General features: G+C 50.2%; 1 protein-coding gene across 1 annotated transcript in view; it reads right to left on the minus strand.

Moving 5' to 3' along the window:
* Positions 1-20,481, minus strand: part of FGD1 (FYVE, RhoGEF and PH domain containing 1) — a 40,955-nt gene that overhangs the window by 12,273 nt on the left and 8,201 nt on the right. The window contains exons 2-8 of the mRNA XM_059158334.1: positions 10,718-10,891; positions 10,234-10,411; positions 9,668-10,106; positions 8,280-8,369; positions 7,435-7,583; positions 5,880-6,036; positions 5,636-5,774 (exon numbers count right to left, since the gene is read on the minus strand). Of these exons, the coding sequence (XP_059014317.1) occupies positions 5,636-5,774; positions 5,880-6,036; positions 7,435-7,583; positions 8,280-8,369; positions 9,668-10,106; positions 10,234-10,411; positions 10,718-10,891 (1,326 nt within the window). The remainder of the gene's footprint in view (positions 1-5,635; positions 5,775-5,879; positions 6,037-7,434; positions 7,584-8,279; positions 8,370-9,667; positions 10,107-10,233; positions 10,412-10,717; positions 10,892-20,481) is intronic.

The following is a 20,481-nucleotide window of genomic DNA, read 5'->3' on the forward strand; positions in this document are numbered from 1 at the left end:
ACACTGTTTGGTGCTGCTTAAGATTCTCTCTCGGGTGCCTGGGTGGCTCAGTGGGTTAGGCTCAGGTCATGATCTCAGGGTCCTGAGGTCGAGTCCCACATCGGGCACTCTGCTCAGCAGGGGGCCTGCTTCCCTTCCTCTCTCTCTGCCTGCCTCTCTGCCTACTTGTGATCTCTCTTTATCAAATAAATAAATAAAATCTTAAAAAAAAAAAAGATTCTCTCTCTCCCTTTCCCCCTCCCCCCACTGCATGCTCACTGTCTTTCTCTCTCTTTCAAAAAAAATGTCCAACTGTAAGGGTTCAGTTAAATAAATTACTGTGCATTCATAGAATAGCATGCTGAACATCCTTTACAAGTGATGCTTATGTAGAGTTTTCCATAATTTGTGAAATGTTCAAGATATTTTAAGAAAAGGATACCAACTTGTGTACACCAAATGATCTCAATTTCACAAATATATGTGTATTAAAAAAACTGGGAAGAAAATACGTCAGAGTGCTCATTGTGCTTATTCTCTGGGGGCTTGTATCACAGCCATCTTTCTTCCCTATCTCTTTCATCTTTTCTGTAATTTCCATATCTCCTATAGCGACCAGGTATCATCGGGGGGAAAAAAATCTTGAAATAAATCCCTACACATCCCCACACACTAACAATCCTGCCTACACTTGAGGCCCTGCTACAGCTGTCCTGCATCCCACTCTTGTCTATAGGGTGCTGAATTTTCTCACGAGAAAATTTGCCTGTGATGGAGGAGTCCAGGTGCTTCTGAAGAGGGTCCATATGGCTGGGAAACCAAGTCTTGCTTTTCTAGGAGGCTCTGCCTCCATGACCAAGTCTTGGTACTCAAGATCTGGAGCTGCTAACCCAGCTCAGGCCTTTCAGGAGTCCCTAATCTTCAACCCTAGCTGCCATAGGGATCTTTCTCACATACAGCTTGACAGAGTGACAACTCTTCTGCTTAAATCTATCAATAGCTCTCCTGTATCTGTAGGGGGAAAACCCAGCCGTTTAGCCTGGCCTTGAAAGCCCTTGCTTGGAAATCTCTGCTTTCCTCTCCAACTTCCTCCACTTGTACCTCCCTAAACACGCCCTGTCTTGTTTCATCTGGCTAAGTGCCACTCAGTCTTCTGGATTCAGCTTACCTCCCTTAGTAACCTGTCTGGAGTTCCCAGGCTGGGTCAGGACCCTGTCTCAGTTCCCACAGTCCTCCACGCTCCCTTCTGTCCCACTAGTCACACTGTATCCATCATGTATTGATAAATCTGCATCCCTCAGTAGACTAGGAACTCCCTAGGATGGGGCCAGGGTCCCCCCACCCTCTCCAGGGCTCCCCATCAGATACTTTGCATAAATTAGCTCCTCTCAGTCCTCACAACAACTCTGTAAGATAGGTGTGATTTGGGACCTATTTGTCCAAAATGAGGAAACAGACTTAGAGAGAAGAGGTGGTGGCTTTAGGCTGTATACCTGGGAAGTGGCTGAGTTGACATCGGAGCTGGACCTGCTCGGCCATCTGCCCTTTCTCCTACACATTCTGTATCTCCCCCACTCCAGGCAGGGGGCATGTTGGGTGGTAGAGGTAGGAGGTAACCAGGAAAGGGACAGAAAGAAGACTCTGGTAAGCTGTGAGATACCCACTCAGGCCAGTACAGGTTACTGAACTCCGAGTAGAGGCTTTGCTCTCGGGAGTTCTGTCTGGAGATGACTAGTGCAAATTGGTATTTCCAGGGGTCTGGTGTGTGTAGGCTTTGTCTGGGATGTCAGTCTAGGATTTCATTTGGGGGTTTGGAGTAGGGAGTGTGGTTTGGGGAAGTTGGTATAGGGGTCTTGTCTGAAGCTCTGTTGGATCTTTGGCAGCCTGGGTCTGGAGTTCAGTCTTGGACTCAGGGTAGGCAGTTTAGGCCAGCAGTTCCCGTTGGCCTATTTGAGGAACCCAGTCTGGAGTCTGGGTTCCAGAGTTCAGTCTAGGGAGTAGAAGGTTGGGGGGAGTGAGTCTAAGGAATGAGAGCTATGATTCAGTGGGGCTCAGACCTTGAGGAACTTTCTGGGAGGAGGCACTTAAACTGACATCGGGAGGTCAAAATCTTGGGCTGGGTAGCTTAGTGCGCATATGTTGCACTGGATCGCACTCAGAGCATCTCAGAAAACCAGACTGGAAAATTCTTTCTTGGGTGGTGGTTGGGGGGGCATTGTTCATTTTTGGGCTTAGCATGGGGAGCTCAGTTGGACAAGGCCAAGCTCCGAGGTTCATTCTGGAGACTCAGATAGGGTTGATATTTGTACAAAATAGGAACCTAAGTTAGGTGAACTCAATCTAGGGGCTGATTTTATGGACATTCAGTATGGAGTACATCAGCCAGGGCATTCAGTAATAAAAACTGTTAACATTTATTGGGGTTTTGCCATGTGCTAGGCACTGTGCTGACAGCTTTACCTGGATTATCTCATCCTGAAAACAACTCTACAAGGGAGGTATCCTTTTCACTCCCCCTTCTACACACGAGAAAACTGAGACCAAGCAGCTTGCTCAGGGACACATAGTTGGTAAAATGGACTCTACCTGGTACCCAGTTTAGGAATATTACACTGGCAACTCACTTTGGGGGTTCAGTACAGAGAGCTCATTTGGGAAATTTCAGTTTGGAAATGTCATGCTAGAGATCTAGTGTGGAAATAATGAAAGAACTCAGTCCTAAAAGCTCACTGTGGATACATGATTCTGTAGAATCCATGAGCTCTGGGTGGAGAAACGAGCCAGGGGGCTTCTTCTGGGGATCGCAGTTGGAGGGTTATAAAATATGGAGACTCAGTGTGGTGGGGTGAGGTGTCATTCTTGGGTCTCGATATGGAGCACAGTCTGGAGACCTCATTCTGTAGGACTTAGCCTGGGAATCTCAATCTGTGAATCCAAGGCTGGGATATAGAAAGCTGGTGGGGGGGGCACTGTTTGTGGGGAGTCAGTCTGGAGTTAAGACTGGGAAAATCAGACTTGGAGGATCAGACTTAATTTGGGGGAAAATCTAGGGCATTAGTCCCAGGGCACAGTGAAAGGGATGGAAAACAGGGGTCTGGGGGACTGGGATTAGGGAGAACACAATCTGGAGTCTGTTTGGAGCTCAGATCAGGCAGCTTGATCTCAGCTGGAGAGATTGTAGAAATCAGTCTGAGGCCTCAGTGGTCTAAGTCTGTGGCATGGATCAGTCCCTGACAAAAGAATCTACCTTTAGGGGCTTAGGATAGATGTCTCAATCTGAGGGACAGTAAATGGGGGATGAATCTGCGGTGCTATGTTTGGCAATACCTGTTTATAGAATGGTGGCCATGGAGACTAGACTGGGGGAATCTCCTTGTGGGACTTTGGGCTGAGGGCTCTGAGTGGGAACACTCTCTCAGAGCTCAGGGTGGGAGGAGCATTCTGGAAGCCCAGATCTTGGTTTGGGGAAACCAGTGTTGGGGGGGGGTCCTATAACTGGGACCTCATACTGGATTTAGCCTGAGGGCTCGGTTGGAGATGTCAGCCCATGGAACTATTCCTAAGGAATCAGTCTGGAAGGCTTTTTCTCAAGGTTTAGGTTATATAGTTCATCCTGGCATTTCAGTCGGGGTTCTCAGTCAGGGAGAGGACTGAGGTACTTAGTCTGCAGATGTCGAGTTCAGCTGTCAAACATTTTAGGGTTCTTGTTCTTTCTAGAGGTCCAGGATTGGTAGCAAAGTGCCCCATGTGGTAGGGTGGAGGGGACTCAATTTGGGAAGTAGACACAGCAGCAGACTACAACTGTCTGCTCCTGATTCTTGTGGCTTCCAGCACTCTTTGCTCTCCTAACTTTCCTCCTACCTATAGGGCTACTTCTCAAGTCCTTTGCTGATGCCACCTCCTTCAGCTTTGCCCTTGGCCCCCATTTCTTCTCCATTTACATTCACTCTCTTGGTGATTGGGGCCAGTCTCACAGTGTTGAATACTATCTATGAGCCAGTGACACCCAACTCTCTCTCCCTGGGATTCTAGACTCATCTAACTACCTACCTGGCAGCTCACTTTGAACACGTCCAAAATCAACCTCCTGAGCTCACCTCAAGAACAATCACCACTAGCCAAAAATCTGCAAGTCATTCTTGACTCTTTCTTCCAAGCCTCACACCCACTCCATCCTGGTTCTTTCAGTGCTGCTTCCAAATAAAATATATCCTGAATCTAACCATTTCTCTCTACTTCCACTGCTACTGCCCTCGTCCAAGCTGACTTTTCTCACTTAGATTATTGCAAAGGCTTCTTACTGGTCTCTCTCTCTCTTGCTTCTCAAATAATCCTGATCAAAATCTTCCCTTGGCTACCCACTGTACTCAGAAAAGAAAAATCCATCTCCTTATCTAGGACTTTAAAGTCTGGCTCCTCCCTCTAACCCTACTTCTACCATTCTGTCCTCACTTACCATGCTCAGGTCACACTGGCCCTCTTGATGGTCCAAAGATATGCAAGCTGCCTCCTCCTCCCCCCAGGAAGTCTGTACCTGTTGTTGCCTCTGGGGGCTATGGCCCTCTCCAGCTGGCATGTGGCTCCCTTCTTCTTGTCATTCAGGTGTGACTCAAATATCTTCTATTCAGAGAGGCCACCCAACCTCAAGTAAGCCCCCCAGCCCCTGTCACATTACCTTCCTATTCTCTGAATTACATGTAGCACCTATTCAATGTTCTTCTGTGTATTTATTACTTCTATTATCTGCTGTCTTGTTCACTTCCATATCCCCTGTGCTTACAACAATGCACAGAATAAGGTGCTCAGTAAATAGCTGTTATATAAGTGAAGGAATAAATGGAGATAATACTCTGTTGGCGGGGGGAAGTTGGGGAGACTCTGGGGAAGCACTCTTTGAGGTGTGACCCTGGGGGTGGGTGTGGGTCTCATACTGGAGGAATCAGAATGAAATAGTTTTCTAGTGGTTCTGTGTGTGAGGACTCAGTCTGAGGAGACAGTATCTAAGCCTAGAGATCCAAATCTTGGAGGTGGAAAATTTGGGGTCCAGTCAGGGGTGCTCAGTTCTGAAGAGGTAATTCTGTAGGGCTCTGATCAGACTTGGGAGGTTCTTTATGAGGTTCGTTCTAGGTAACAGCTGGGAACACAGAGTGGAGCTCTAAATGTGGATGATAGATAGTCAGGGGCCCGATGAGACAAGTCTCCTTGTGTGAGGCTCAGCTGTGGAGATTCAGTAAAGAGGGCTTGGCCTGAGAGGTCAGTCTGGGCACTCTCAGTCCCTGGGGGTTCTGGCTCAGTTTCATTCTGGACTTGGGACAACTTCATTTGAGGATGAGTCTAGGGGTGAGCTTTGGGGTCTTGGCCTAGAAAACCGTGGCTCCCTCTAGGGGATCATTCTGGGTATACTCTTCCAACTCCCGGGGTTCCGGTTGGGGACTTCAGACTGGGGGACTCCTGAGTGCTCTCCCTGGGTATTCAGGCAGAGTCTCAACCTGGATGTTCATCCTGGGGTCTTACTGCGGAGCTTCAATGTGGGCCTTTCAGTCTGGAGATCCTATTCTGGGATCTCATTATGTTGCCATGGAAGGCTGACCCATTGAATTAAGTCTGGGGTGTGTGTGTGGAAGGGGTAAGGAAGGGTCCGGAGGCATGCACTCACTTTGGGCATCCTTGCTGTCCGGGGAGCCATGGGGCAGCTTTAACAGATAGTCCTTGAGAAGTAGCTCATAGCGGGGAATGCGCTGCACGGGTTCCAGCATGTGGTGCTGCAACGTCAGGTTGCCACAGGCTTCCTCCTTCTGTGACAGGCAGAAGCAGAGGGGCTCAGGTGTGGCCACAGACTCCTCCCTGGGTCCCTGCAGAACTCTCCTCCCCAGTTCATCCTATCCGGCTTTGCTGCTTACCTGTACCTCATGGATGATAACTTTAAACTGGGTGGAGCGCTCTGTCCAGGTGTTTACCAGCTCCACAGCCCGGTCAAAGTTTTTCACATACTCGCCATACATCTTGAGGAAGGGTGCCAACTTCTGAAGGATGTCTCCAATGCGTGGGTAACGGTCCCTGGGGTGGAAGCAGGGGCTAGCATGGTCCTGCTGAGCCTTGTCCCCCAGAGCTCTCTTGGGCTTCTTTCTAGGCCTCTAGTCCCAGGTAAGCTACTTTCACCACATTCCTGGAAATCTACTTCTTGGCCAGTTCTACTCCTCTGCAATTGCTGCTTGTGTTACAGGCCAATTAGGCCAAAAGACTCAGCTTGACCTGAAGCCATGGCCCAGGCTGCCACCTGCCCCAACTCTGCCCCTCTCAAGTACCAGGAGTTATATGTCCTGAGATACCTGCCCTCACCTCCCTGTGAGGGCCACTTCTTCATACACTTCTTATTGATTCTGTGCCCAGCCTCGAGCTCAGGGAATCTGAAGACACAAGTGAGTCACACTGAGCTAAACCCTGACATGGTCACTGTCTGATAGGGAAGACAAAGTGAACAAGTCTGCTCATACTCCTCAGGAGTCACAGTTAGCTGAGGGACACACAGGACTAGGCCTGGTCTTAGCCCTTGTTGGTCACGGTCTGCTGGGGGCACACAAGAACCAGGCCAGGCCTATCCCTCAGGGGTAATGGGTAATTGGGAAGATGTAGGAAACGGCTTCATACCTACCAGCCCTCCATGGTGACAGTCTAGTGAGGGAGACATACTTTATCCCATGGGGGTGGAGAACATGGAGATGATTCTAAGTAGTACATAACACGGTCTGATTGTTCAGAAAGACCATTACGGCATGGGGCGTAGACTCTAAAGGATGGACTGTAAGAGGAGAGAGCCTGGTGGCTGGGAGATTGCCTGTAATCCCTGCCCTTCTCCCTCAGGACTTGGCTCAAGAATCAGCACCTCCCTGAACCCTTCTCTAATCCTAGACTAGGTTTGGTCCATTTGTCTGGATTCCCATAGCCTCCCGTTCTCAGCTCTAACATAGGTCTGATTTAAAAACAACAACAACAACAACCCCCAAAACAACAGCTCACATTGAGCATATATTATATACGGGGTACTGTTCTATGCTCTCAACATGTGTCAACTCATTTAAATCCTTCAAATAACTCTCCAAAGTAGACTATTATTATTATCCTCATTATGTAGAGGAGGGAACTGGACAATAGTAATTTAAGAAACTTGCTTAATATCACAAAACTAGCAAATGGCAGAGCTAAAATTTGAACCCAGCCAATCTGGCTCCTAACCTCATACTCTAAAGGGCTGTGTATTCTGTTCTAACTTTCGGAGGATTGGTCTGTGTTTTGTATTAGAGTGGGAGGGCACAGAAGGCAGAACTTCAGTCTGATTCCCTTCGTGAAAGGTGGTAGGAGAAGACAGGTGGGAATGAACTCTAGGAGACATTTGTGCCCTGGGTTGGGCAGGCGTGTGGACAGAAGGGTAGACAGCCTAGATCTGGAGTCCCTCACCATTCCTCCATGCGTTTCTCTAGCTCAGGCAGCAGGAACTGCTGGTGGAAGCAATAGATGGAGCAGATGTTAGAGAAGATGCCATGGACAACGTCAGCCGGGAAGGAACTGCGGTTCCGAGCTTCTTCCAGTAGCCGGGCACAGAACACCTGTGGGGTAGGGCAGGCGTGTTCAGCCCAGATGGGCCTGGGGCTTGGCTGGGGAAGGGGCAGCTTGTAAGTGAGGGCACTGTTTGTGGATAGCTCTTTGGAGCTTTGGGATCAGCACTGGTCTCGAGACTGAGGAAAGAGGGAATGGAGTTAGGCTTCTATGTGGGGGGCTGGATTTGGGGTTATCACGGTTAGGGCTTGGAGGTAGGCATTGGAACAATGAGAAGTCAGGAGCAGGGTCAAGGTCAGAATTAGATTCAGGGTCAGATCCATTCATTTAACACATTTTTGAGTGCCTACTGTGTGCTATTGTAATGGCTGGGATGACATAGTGAACAAAGCAAGCAGAATTCCTACCCTTACGTATTCTAGTGAATTTGGGGTCAGAAATAGGGCCAGGATTAGAATAAGGATAGATCAGGGTCTGGTTTACAGATGGGGTCAATTCAGGATTTAGGTTAGAGCTGCAGTCAGGGTTGATGTACCCACCCAAAGTTAGGAAGGAAGGTTGATACAAAGATCAAACTTGGGGTCAGTCAGAACTGACTTCAGAGACAGGATGGGGGTCAAGGTCAGAAAGAGGTCTTACCAACTCTAGATTGGTCATGGTAGGGTTGGGCTCAGGACCTCTTAACTTCCTCCTTGGCACCCACCTCCCAGGTCCTGGGGTCCAAGGACCTCCAAGGGGTCATTCACCTGATCCAGAAGATGGAGCCGGGAAACATAGGCCTTCTCAGTTTGCAGGAGCTCATTGGCAATGTGGAACACTTTCTGCTGCACAGTCAACTGGAAAGGAGAAGAGGCAGCCACTCATCCATCACCCCATACCCTAACCTTCACCCAAGCCCACAGAATTCTCAGAACAGCTCAGATGCTACTCTAAGCCCAGTGCCACCCTGGGAGAACCTTATTCCCCATCTCTGGACCCATAAGCCTCCCAGCTTCAATCTCTGACTCCCCAGTGTATCCTAAAGGCCACTCCTCAATTCTGATGATACACACTCTCTCACTTGGCCACTTATGCCCCCAGGCATTTGCCCTCTCTATCCATTTAGCATAGCACAGTGGTTAATTGTGTGGGCCAGGAAGTCAGACTTCCTGGGTTTAAATCCTAGCTCTGCCATTCATTAGCTTGCATAAGTTGTGTAACTGCTCTGTATTTAAGTCTTCTCATCTGTATATACTGATAGTAATAGGACCTAAGTCCATTGGTAACTGAGATAATTAAATGATTGAATGTAAGTAAAACATAGCAGACTACAGATTAAGTAGTCTATAAATGTTATTTATTTGCCCACTCAGTTCAGGCAGCAAAGGCGTGCTGAGTACTTGGGGTGTAGAAAACACCAAAGTACAAAAATACATACAACTCATTGCCTGTTGGCCCAGTTTCCAAATCACTAGATACATGGTTGCTGAGTTGCTGGCCTCAGCTTCTGAACTGGAGCTGGGCTCTGGTGAAGAACGGGTTCCAGCTGCAACCTAACTGAAGTTCAGGGATGCCTCTGAAAGCAGCCTTAGGCTGCTGGGGCACAGAAAGGGTTTCCTGCTGCCAAGAGCCTTCATGGCCACAGCCTCAGGTCCTTCGGGCAGGAGGAGCTCTAGCTCTTGTGTCCCTCTGGTGGCCAGATGCTGGGGAGTCTGGATGTGAGAAACTTTCCATTTTCTAAATAAGAAAACCGAAGCTTGTGGTAGAGGAGTGGAGACTTGCCCAGTGTCACAGAGCTACTGAGTCTTGGGGTTTTCCGGCTGAAGTAGGACTTGAAGGATCCCCAAGCAGGATGCCCATCTTTAAGATGGAAAAACTGAGGTCCAGCTAGTGGTTCTCTGATGAGGGGGGAACAATTTTCCCAGTGGGCATTTGGAACTGTGCATAGTCATTTTGGTAGTTACAGTGAAGGGGGCAGGGGGAGGTACAGGTTTGCTACTAATATTTTAGTACCCAGGGACCAGGGAAGCCAAACATCCAAAGTGGAAACAGTGCCCTATTTTGAGGAATAACAAGCTGGGGAAGAACCAAGTGTAAGAGCCAGGCTCCTGGTTTTTCCACATGGTCGTGTATCTTGGTAAACATGGGTCAGTACCTCCACAGACTCCTGTCTCTCCATCGGGAGCACTGGGATTTCTCTGTCCTTCTCATCCTCCTCCTCGTCATCCTCCTCTTCCAGGTCGCTATCAACTTCCTGGGAGCCGGGCCGGTGGGAGTCAGCCAAAGCAACAGGGACACTGGCCAGGGCAGGGGTCCCAGCGCACAGGCTGTGGCTGGGGGGCCCATCATCACTGACAAAGCAGGTCTCCTCACTGTTGGATGGCGAGCTGATGCTGTCAATGCCGCTGTCCCGGTTGGGCACCTTCTCGCCATCCCGGGGGCCGGGAGCCAACAGGAACAGGCAGCGGGAGGCCTCACCCTCGGGAAGCTGGGGCACAGGTGGCTGCGGGGGTGGCTGTGGCAACACGGCTGGCTCTATGGGACCTGGGCTGGGGCCAGGGGCTGGCCTATCCGAGGCAACAATCACAGGCTCTCTGAGGTGGGTGGTGGACACACATGGAGGCAGGGTATGAGCTTGATTGAGAGTCCTGTTTTATAGCTGTCCTTCCTGCCCCAGGCCCACCCTCACTCCCACAGGGTACCCCTGCGAACCGGACTCACCTTTCAAATTTTTCAATCAGTGAGGATACTGCTGCAGAACTGGGGCTGGCCTCAACCCTGGGGGCCAGGCCCTTGGCCACTCGGGGGTCTGCAGGCAGTGGGCGTGATGGTGGAGGGGGAATGGGCTCAGGTTGGGGGGGCATCCGGGGCATCTGCAGGTAGCTGGGCTTTGGGGGGACTGGAGAAATGGACAGGGGAGAGAGGGGAGATCTCAATGAGCTGAGTTTAGAGGTGGTTGTCATAGTTAGGCCACGAGGCCCTCCACAAACCCCTAGCCTGCACAGTTGCTCAAGGCAGCTACAGAGCAAGCCTGAGGCAAAATGGCAGTGTGTGTGTGCATCAGCCCCAGGCCACAGCCCTCTGCTGCTAGACCATGGTGCTTCCTATCCTTCTAACAAGGATTCTCCTCTGCCACTGGTCTAGCTTTCCCCTCCGCTATTCCCTCTCCCGGGCCATTTCTCCTCCCCTCGCTGGAACCACTTACCTTGTGGCTTTGGGCCTGGTGTCCGCTTTAGCGGTGAAGGACGCTGGTTGGGGCTTTCAGTGGGGGGGCCTGGGTCTGAGCGAAGCCGCTGGGGACCTTCTGGATGAGGTTCAAGGCTCTGGCCAGGGTCAAGGGACAAACTTTTAACCAGGATTCGGTTTCCTTGGTGCAGCCCTGCAGAAAAGGAGAACCTGGGTATGAAACAATTGATGTTACCCCAAAGGGGCCAGGGGAGCTGTATGTCTTAGCAGGTACTGGGGTATTGGGTTTCCCTTAGCCCCTTTCCAGGGCATACTGCCTTTCTGGAAAGCCCCTACCATAGCCCTCAGATGGGAAGCCAGGCCCAGGGCTGTGGCTGGCTGTTTTCATCAATAGACAAGAGTTCTTTGTGATTTGTATATTGATTCCTTATATGTCGGCAGGCATTGTTACTAGGATGTTAACCAGGCTAGGGGTGGGTGCAAGAACCCTACAGTTTGTGTACATGTTTGTAGCCCTTGTTTATATAGACACAGTGGGCATGCTGAGCCTAAGCCATTCTTCACCCTTTTTTTTTTAAGGTCCCGAGGACACCTGGCCTTCCTTGTCTGCTATTTCATACAGCTGAGTGTGCTCAAAAATGACAAAATTCTATTTCATGAGTGGAAGTTTTGCTCCTTAAAAGCCCAGCCTCTCACTAACCTGTATTATCCTCCTTTACTTCCACACCCACATACAACCACACACCCAGCACCCAGCACCCAGAGTTCAGGTCACAGGAATGGCTTTAAAATGGCAGGCAACAAATGCAGAAAATGGGAGGCCCTTTTGCGCTGTCCCTTTTCCCTCACTGTGGGTGCCCTAAGTCCTCCTCTGTCTTTGGTTCTAGGAGAGAGGACAGTTGCCTTTGGGAGAGAAGATTCCATCTGGAAGACAGTGAGGGACCCTCCAGGATGACATGTGCCAAAGGGAAAGAGTGTGGGGCTCAGGTGGGCCTGGCTGGGCAGGTAGCTGTGACTGAGTAGTCAGTGTGGGGGTGGGGACAAAGCAGAGAGGGCAAACCCTGCAGGCGGGCTGAGAAGCTAGATGATCATCCTGTGGGCAGAAGGAAGTCATGAAAGGCCATGGCTGAAAGGCCACAGCATAGGGAAGAACGCAGGCAAACAGGTGTGAGGACAAGAGAGTGAGTGGCGGCCAAGAGCTCTCAGAGCTCCCACCCACATGTGGTGTTGGTTTTGCGGGGCCCCAGCCACACAGTCTCTCACTGCTACAGGATCTGTTACCCCGTGTTACAGAGTCTCACACTGACCAGTCACAAAAGGGTCCATGCGGTTACTGAGCCACATGGTGTTATTTAGACTGTTTCAGTCAACTGCAGGGCCACACAAACTCCAATACCCAATCACATGCCGTCATGCTCCTGAAAGCCTGGTCACACACAGTCCCCAAGACCCACAGTCACCAACTCATATTTTCACACAGCTCCACAGTATCACATACACGGGCCAACCCGGTCATGTACACTAACCCGGTCATGTACACTCACAAAGACAGTCACACAGTGGCAAGCCTATCATTTTATGCAGTTTCATATGATAATTTCCCAACCATTTACTGTCATATATACTCCTCAAAGCTGGTGACACCGAGTCACAAAGCTATACAGAGTCATTTACACTGTATCTCACAATTGCAGGGCAACAGTGCGTCATGCACACCGTAATACCGTGTTACAGGTTCACACACCTGCAAGTGGTTTGCGCAGTCACGAGGACTAGAGCCACGCAGGTTCATTATATCATGTCAGATAGGACCTCACACAGTGGGATGACATCACAAAGTCATACACCGCCATGTATCCAGAAACGTAGACACACGATCACAGACATATGGCCTAATTTACTCCTGTGTTATACTCATGAAACAAACGTCCAAGGTGGCCTTGGGTCTTAGGGGCTCAGACATACATGCACACCTGACATTTGCCTACTGGTCTAAATGGTCATGGTATCACAGGTGCCCTCCATTGCAAAAACATACAGGTATAACATGCAGACGCCCTATGGGGTTGCATGGGCAAAATCATCCTCCTCATCATCATCACAGGGAATTTTAGGTCTTCCAGTCCTGGAGGGAAAGAATAGCCCAACCCACACTGTTCCAGCAGCTTCCCTGGGTCTCTGGCCTCACTCTGGCCCCAATCCAGCCAGGCAGGCCCCAGGGGAGTTGGGTCATGGTCCCCTCCCAGTCCTGAAGGAACATGGTGGCCCAGCCCCCAGGCCAAGCCTCGTTCATACCACCCTTTACCTTGCTTCGGGTGCAGTTTCCTCACTTCCTTTCCCACCTGGGCAGGCAGGGCCTTGACTGGGAGGGAGGACATGCTTCTCTCAGTTCAGCTTACCCTGCCCTGCTCAGCACATTCTGGCCTGGTCCTGCCCTACCATCCCCCTGGGTGTGGGTTGAAGAGGATGAATCACTTGGAGGGTGGCACATGAGGAGACTCAGTTTGAGAGACACATGGCCAGAGAAGGTGAGAGACGGAGTAGCTAATGGTGCCAGAGATCCAGCAGGCAAAGCCAGGCACCCTACTGTGCAGAGCTCCCCACTCCGAGATACAGGCACAGGTGCCAGGGTCTCAGGTGCCCCTTGTCTGCCTCCTTAGGGCTCCACCTCACCCTGTCTCCACACCTCAAAGCAGGCAGTCCTCCTGGGTGAGCCTACCCAATCTGTACAGAGCAGCTGGGGGGGCCCCTGGCTGGGCTTTTCTCTCTTCATGCCACTACTTGTTCTGGGATAGGGTGACCATACCATTCTTTATGGCCCTGCTCTGGCCTACCTCCTACTCCTTTTCCCCCCACCTCACCTGGGAGCCCACCAGGGGGCCTGCTCTCCTTTCTTTTTGCCCCCTTGTGGGCAACCCCGCATAGCAGAAGGCTGGATAAGATTCAAATATTCTGGGACACTCTGCATTCCCAGGAGAGAGGGGCAGGGACTGTGAGCTCAGGATCAGATGAGGAGATGAAGGCAGAGAAGGGGCAGTGGCTTGCCCAAGGTCACATGGCAAGTCCACAGCCGAGCTTCAGCAGGTGGGTCCTGCCCTGGACTCCTTTCTTAACCCTGCTCCTCAAGGATAAGCTGGAAAAGAGGGGAAGTAGGAAAGGCAGTGTCGTACCCCAGTGCTTAAGAAAGTCATGAGCTGCAGTGTGGCTAGTGAACTAGTACAATACCTCTACGCCCACCGACTGGGAGATGACATCAGGGTTCCAGCTCAGGAACCGAGGCCTGGCCAAGAACAGTGGAGGCTCTGCTGAAGGAAGAAGGTTCAAGATCCTCCCCTCTCCAGTGTTGGTGCTCCTCATGCCTGTCCCTCTGCCTCCATTTCCTTGTCTCCTCCTATGGGTTCACTCAGTGGCCCCCTTGTCCCCAGCTCTTGCTCCTGCCACATGGGTGGAGGGACCTCCAGCTTGGGGCATGACACGTATCAATGAGAGCCTTTTGTGACTTCCCACAGCCCATGGGGAGGATAGGAAATTCTCAGCTAGGCCTCCATGGCACCTCACGATCCTGTGAACTCTCTGCTTTCCCTAGGCTTAGCTCAGATTCCCCAGGCATTTCTGAGCCCTACTCTGAACCTAGCAGACTCACTGCTAGAAGATGTGAAAATCCCATCTCTGCTCCTAGGGAGCTCCTAAGGGAGACCTTCTCCCTTCCTGAAGACCACAGCCTTTCCCACTACCCTGTCCCATCCCCTCCTGGCTAGGTCCTGCATTGGTTTTCTCCAGCCCATTTTTTATAGTTGACAGTCCACAGCATTCTCTTTCATCCACGTACACTTGTGCCCCTGACAGAGTCCTCTACCAGCACTGCCCCCTCCACTACTGGGTTTACCAGAGTCCCCAGGGCCCATTAGAACAGAGGCCACAAAGGGCCACACCCCACAGAGAGAAAGTTATACCACCCAACCTTATGATGCTTTCGTGAAAATCTACCCAGCCACACATTGACAATGCACAGCCCTCAAAGACCTCGTGAGAGCCGCAGAGTCGTTCACATGTCCCTATGGAACATGCTTGGCACTTTATGCTCGCCCACAACCATGGCTGCCATTCTGGTATCTCTTTTCATTGACCTGAAGCACACCCTGGGCACCCCAGGAGTGCCGGGGCACTGTCCCAGCTCTTTTGTGGGGGTGGGGGTGTGCAGTCCCAGCAAGTCTTCAGCAAGCAAAAGGTAATTTTGATCTTAGCCCTCAAGGAGCTCCCAATCTCAAAGACAAGAGACTCTCATTCAGGAAAAAAAAAGTTAAGTGAAGCTCAGGAAGAGCAAGGCGGGGGAGGGAGGTGGGGGACAGCCTGTTGGGACAGGGGAAGCTCAGGGGAGGGAGAGGCCCCAGGGCCAGGGCAACCAGATAAAGTATAGAATGCCCAGTTAAATTTTAATTTCAGATCAGCAATGAATAATTTCTTAGGATAATCATGTCTCATGCTTACTTACACTAAAAATGTATTGTGCCATACTAAAATATTGTTTGTTAAATGTGTGAAATTCAAATCTATCTGTACTTTATGTGAGCAAATTTTAGCAACCTCAGTCAAGGAGGGCTTAGAGTCAATGAAGCAAAGCCAGGCCTCTGAGGCGGCACCTGGCAACCAGGGCCCCCTAGTCTCTCGTCCAGTTAAGCCTCAGGCAAGCTGTGGTCTCTACCCAATTTCCCTGTAATGGGCACCCGAGTGCTCATGACAGTGACATTATTTCAGGGATAAGCTTGAATCTGGTCTTATTTATTAAGAAAAAGCAAGGATGATCATTTAGAACCTGTGATAAACTATCCCAAAGAGGGGTGGCATGACTGTGCTCACTGACCAGATTGTGTGTGTTCAGGTGTTGTGGCACCTTTTTAGTAAGAGCTGGTTCGGGGGTGCCTGGATGGCTGAGTTGGTCAGGTGTCCGACTCTTGATTTTGGCTCCAGTCATGACCTCAGGGTTGTGAGATTAAGCCCTGTGATGGGCTCTGCACTGGGCGTGGAAACTGCTTGAGGTTCTCTCTTCCTCTCCTTTTGCCTCCCCCACTTTCTCCTTTTCTTATTTATTTATTTTTTTTTAAAAAGGAAGAGCTGGTTGGGAGCCATAGAGACCCAGGTTAAATCCCAACACCCTCACTTACTAGTTGTGTGACCCTGGGCAAGCCTCTCTATCTGAACCTCAGTTTCCTTATTCGGAAAACTAGATAGTAATCACAGTCCCCTAATTTTGGGGAGTCCATGAAACAAAGAAGGGAAAGAGCACAGTGTCTCCCACCCACACAGCAATGTGAGTGAAACTTGAAAGCCAACAGAACCACATATCCGCGAAGACATGAAACTATGCACACAGGTACATAAACCCTCAGGCTGCAGGCTGCAACCTAACACAAAGCTATTGACTCACCAAGAAACACGAGCAAACCCAGCCAGAGAGGGAACACAGAATCCAGCCCCACTCTCCTCGACAGCTCCTCAGATCAGGGCAAGATTCCTACTAGAGGAGGCATGGCAAAGAAAAGACAATGGTACCCCATCCCGAAATTCAAACTCCACTGAAAACACAAATCATACGAAACTGTAAAATAAGTGTTCAGAAGTATAATGGAGTTTTGAATCTTCCCATGACAACTTACTGTTACTGAAATGATAAAATCATTCCAAAACTTGTTTCTGATTCCTGCATGCCCCTACTTGGCAGGTGCCCTGAGCACCTGCTTTGGGGCTCCTGGCAAAGCAGGTCTGTCCTCTAGCGGTTGGAACATAAAGACTCCTACATTTGCCCATTTCCACTGGAATGACCCAGCCTCTCCCTCACCTCTTTCTGTAATTTAAGCTCCCAGCATCCCCTTTGCCTGGTCAGCAATACCCCCTCTCCTATCTCCTAGTTGTAGCCTTGGCTTCATCTCAAGTTAGCTAATAGGGCCTCAGACTGGACCTCAGTCATTAACTCCATGGTGACCTGGGGAGTTGTTTCACAGCTCTGGACGCCAATTTCCCCATCTGCAAAATGGGGGAGAATATGTGTGTGCTTCTCATTTTGAGGACCTATTATGATGCTAGAACGGGCAGAAGCTGCGCCCAGTGCTCATGCCTCCAGACCCCCCACTGCATGCTTCTCTCCACAGCCCCCAGATCTCTGTCTCTCCAGGCTAAGAGGTAGGCCCCAGGGACAGTTGGAATTCCTGGGGGGTGGGGTGGGGTGGGGTGTAAAAAGGGAACAGAGGGAGTGGTGAAGAAGGAACAACAACAAGTAAGAAAGTGCCTTTTGGAAAGCCAGCTCTGATGGGGGATAGGGGAGTCCTTCAGTTTGAGAAAAAAGCAGGGGATAAAGCCATAGCTGCTCACTTTTCCCACCTTCCCCTTGAATGGGAGGTCCAGCCCTGCTGCCCTACACCTTTGCAGCCAGAGTGGCCCAGGACTTGCTTGGCCTCACAGATGTTCTCTCTGAAAGTTCAAACACAAAGCTCTGTCAAGTGAGAGATGTGCCGGGAGAGCTGTCTACAGGAACCCTTTGGGTAGATCTGAAAGTTCCTTCCTTTAAGTGGACTGGTATTCTGAACATAAGGACACTACCGAAAAACAGAGGCACCTTCTGCAGGGTGAAGGCACTTTTGGAAAGTAGGAGCCACTTCCAAGAGTTTCCTAGAGTCTTCCTGCAAAATACAGAAACTTTCAACAAAATGGAGGTCTTTTTGATAAAAAGAATGCCCCTTCTGTAAATGGAAGAAATTTCTACAAAGTGGAGGAGACTTCTTCAAAATGGAGGGACATTCTATAAAGCGAGGAGAGTTCTACAAAGACCTTTTGGTAAAACGGATGACCTGTCTGAAGGACTTTCTTGCGAACATTACTCTTCTGTAAAATGGAGGAAGTCTTTTGTAGAGTGAGGCCCCCTCTGTAAAGTGCAGGATGTTTCCGTAAAATGTGTACCCTCATGTAAAGTGAGGACCTTCCTGTAAAATGGAACATTATCAGGCATTAGGGAATGATAGAGACTGGGGTAAATTGGAGACCGCATGCCTCACTTGAAGCACGGATAGTAGCTCCTCCCTTCTACCTAATTGTCACTTTGCAGACACAGGGCCCTGTGTTTTCAGATCTTCTGATATTTCCAGAGAATCAGAAATCCAGACCTATATGTGAAATCCCCTAATTTTGAAAACAGTGAGTAGGCCAATTATTTGTGAGTCAAATTCAGCTTGGGGACCACCACTTTGGGGTATCTGAATTAGATGGTCCTTAAGGCCCCTTCCACCTCTGTTGTTTACCTCCTGCCCTATCTGACATGCTCTGGCCTTTAGGTGGCAGCCTTGGCAGCCCCTTCTTCCACCGTCTGCTAGGGCCCAATCTTTTCTGAGCCAGAGCAGGCTCATGCAATACTTGTCAGCAGTTCCCTGAACTGGAATCCTTTTGTTCTGCTTGGTCCAATTTGCACTTTGCCCTGAGCAAGATGCCTGAAGAGAGCAGGGGATTTCAAGAACCTTCAAAACTCTCTGGAACTGACAGACTTTTTAGTGGAGGGTATAAAGTATGGGGGTTCAACTGTTTGTTAAGCACCTACTCAGCATCAGGCTTCGTATCAATACTGTATGGCATCCTCCTAATAACCCTGAAAACTATTAGTTCCATTTTATCGGCAAGAAAAGCAAGACACAGAGAAGCAAAATAGCTTGTCTGTGGATACACAGTTAGAGCTGGGACGGGATCCCAAGCATGTCTGTGTCCAGAGTCATAGAGCACATCCTCAGCCAATGTTTGCTGAGTTGGTAAAGAAATCACATTTTGAGGTGGGGGGAGTGGGGATGACTTGCTAAAGGAGGTGGTTTTTGAGTTCACGGTCCTGTAGGCAATGGAAAAAATTGAGCAAAGGTGTGAGTAGTAGGTGGGAAGGTGAGGAGCATGTTTGAGGGCACAATGAACACAGTCCTGAGTTTGTAAAAATGTTCCCAAACAGGAGGAAGGGAGCAGGGAGGGCCAAAAGACAGGCAGTCACGCCTGCACCCCCCCCACATGAACCACAACCACAACCAAGATTCAGAATTCATAGGGGGCATACAGAGACAGACATTGGCACTGAAACACACACACACACACACACACACAAATGTATGCATAAGACCTACATACAGAAACCCACGTGCAGAAACATCTAGAAACTCTCAGGGGCTTAGACAGAACCAAGCTGACACACAAGCAGGCAAATAGGAACATACAACAAATACAGACCCAAAGATACACATAGACACACACAAATATATACAGACACACACTCAAACATACAGACGGACGTATAGAAATAAGAACATTCAGATACACACAAAACAGACCCTTGGGGACAAAGATAGCCAGGCACATGTGCACACATGCACATACACACACACACACACACACACACACACGCCACAGCCACATGGGAGCACAGGCAGCCCATCCCTCTTCCAGTTGCTGAATTGCTGTAAGGGCCTGGCCACCTCCTCCCTGTGTCTCTGGATCTGAGGCCAGAGAAGGATGGGGGTGGTTGCTCCACCCCCAGGAGGGGCTGGGGACTTCAGAGGATGAAGGGAGTGGAGCTGCAGCTGGGAGAAATGGGGCAGTAATTACCCAGTGCTGGGGCTGCCACGCTGGCTGGGATTTCCCTTCCTGTCAGGACAAAGCCACTAGGGGATCACCCCTCTGATCGCTGCTGTGTGTGACCCCCAGGACCCCAAGATTGAGCCATCTCACTTCCCCTCTCACCAGAAGCCTGGTCAAATTTGAGAGTTAGTAACACGAAGGCATCATGAGGGAAAAAGGCAGAGAGAGAGAGAGAGAGAGAGAGAGAGAGAGAGAGAGAGAAAGAGAAAGAGAGAGGCACTGAAACCAAGACAAGGAGGGAGAAGACCAGAAGGAAGACTGAGAAGACTGCTGAGAGCTGACAACTAGAGAGGGAAACCGTAAGGGTGAGGGCAAGTCAGAAGGGAGACAGGGACAGTGAGGGATGCAGGCTTAGAGAGGCAAGCGGGGGAAAAAACAAAAAGGGCAGACCAGGGCCATTTGTCAAACACAGCATGTGTCATGCTGAGTTCTATGGGGTTTCTGTTACCTGTGGCAAATTCTTAAGACAACGCTAAGAGGTGGGCATGATAACCCCATTTTACAGATGTTAAAACTGAGGCTCAGGGAGGTGATGAGACTTGCCCAAGGTCACATGAAGCTAGAAAGTGGTGGAGCTGGGTCTGGGCTGGGGTGGAGGGAGCCTCTCACCACTGCCTGACCCTGCCAGAGATTCATGACCCAAAGATCCCTGAAGGAATTCTCTGGAGAACAGAAGCAGTCTGTGAGGCCTGAAGACTGGAGCCCCTAAGAGACGTGCAGTAAGAGACCCACACCTTCCCTGCCCCACTTCCTGCTGCCCCTGGGGCTGTGTCAACACCTGGAATGCATTAGGCAGGGAGGCCCTGCCTAGGGTAACTGGGAAGATGCTAAGGCAGGGGAGCAGGGAAGGTGAAGGTGAAGGCAGAGGTAGTGGTGTGGACAGCTGCTGTGCTTCTAGCAGGCCCAAGAAGGGCTGCTATGCCAGCTGCAGCTCCCTGGGGCTACCCTTGCCAGTCCCGCCTTTTCTTTCTACAGGTACCTTCCCTCTGTGACTTAACCCCTTCTGTGCCTGGGCTATAGGAAAGCATCACAGAGGGCTGAAAGCTGCCAGCACTGGGAAAAGCCTCCCATTCCCTGTGGGCCTCAGCCACACACCTGTGCCCTCACCCTCCTGCCTTTAACTCTGGG

Source organism: Mustela lutreola, chromosome X (assembly GCF_030435805.1).
Source record: "Mustela lutreola isolate mMusLut2 chromosome X, mMusLut2.pri, whole genome shotgun sequence".
In the NCBI taxonomy this organism is placed as follows: Eukaryota; Metazoa; Chordata; class Mammalia; order Carnivora; family Mustelidae; genus Mustela; species Mustela lutreola.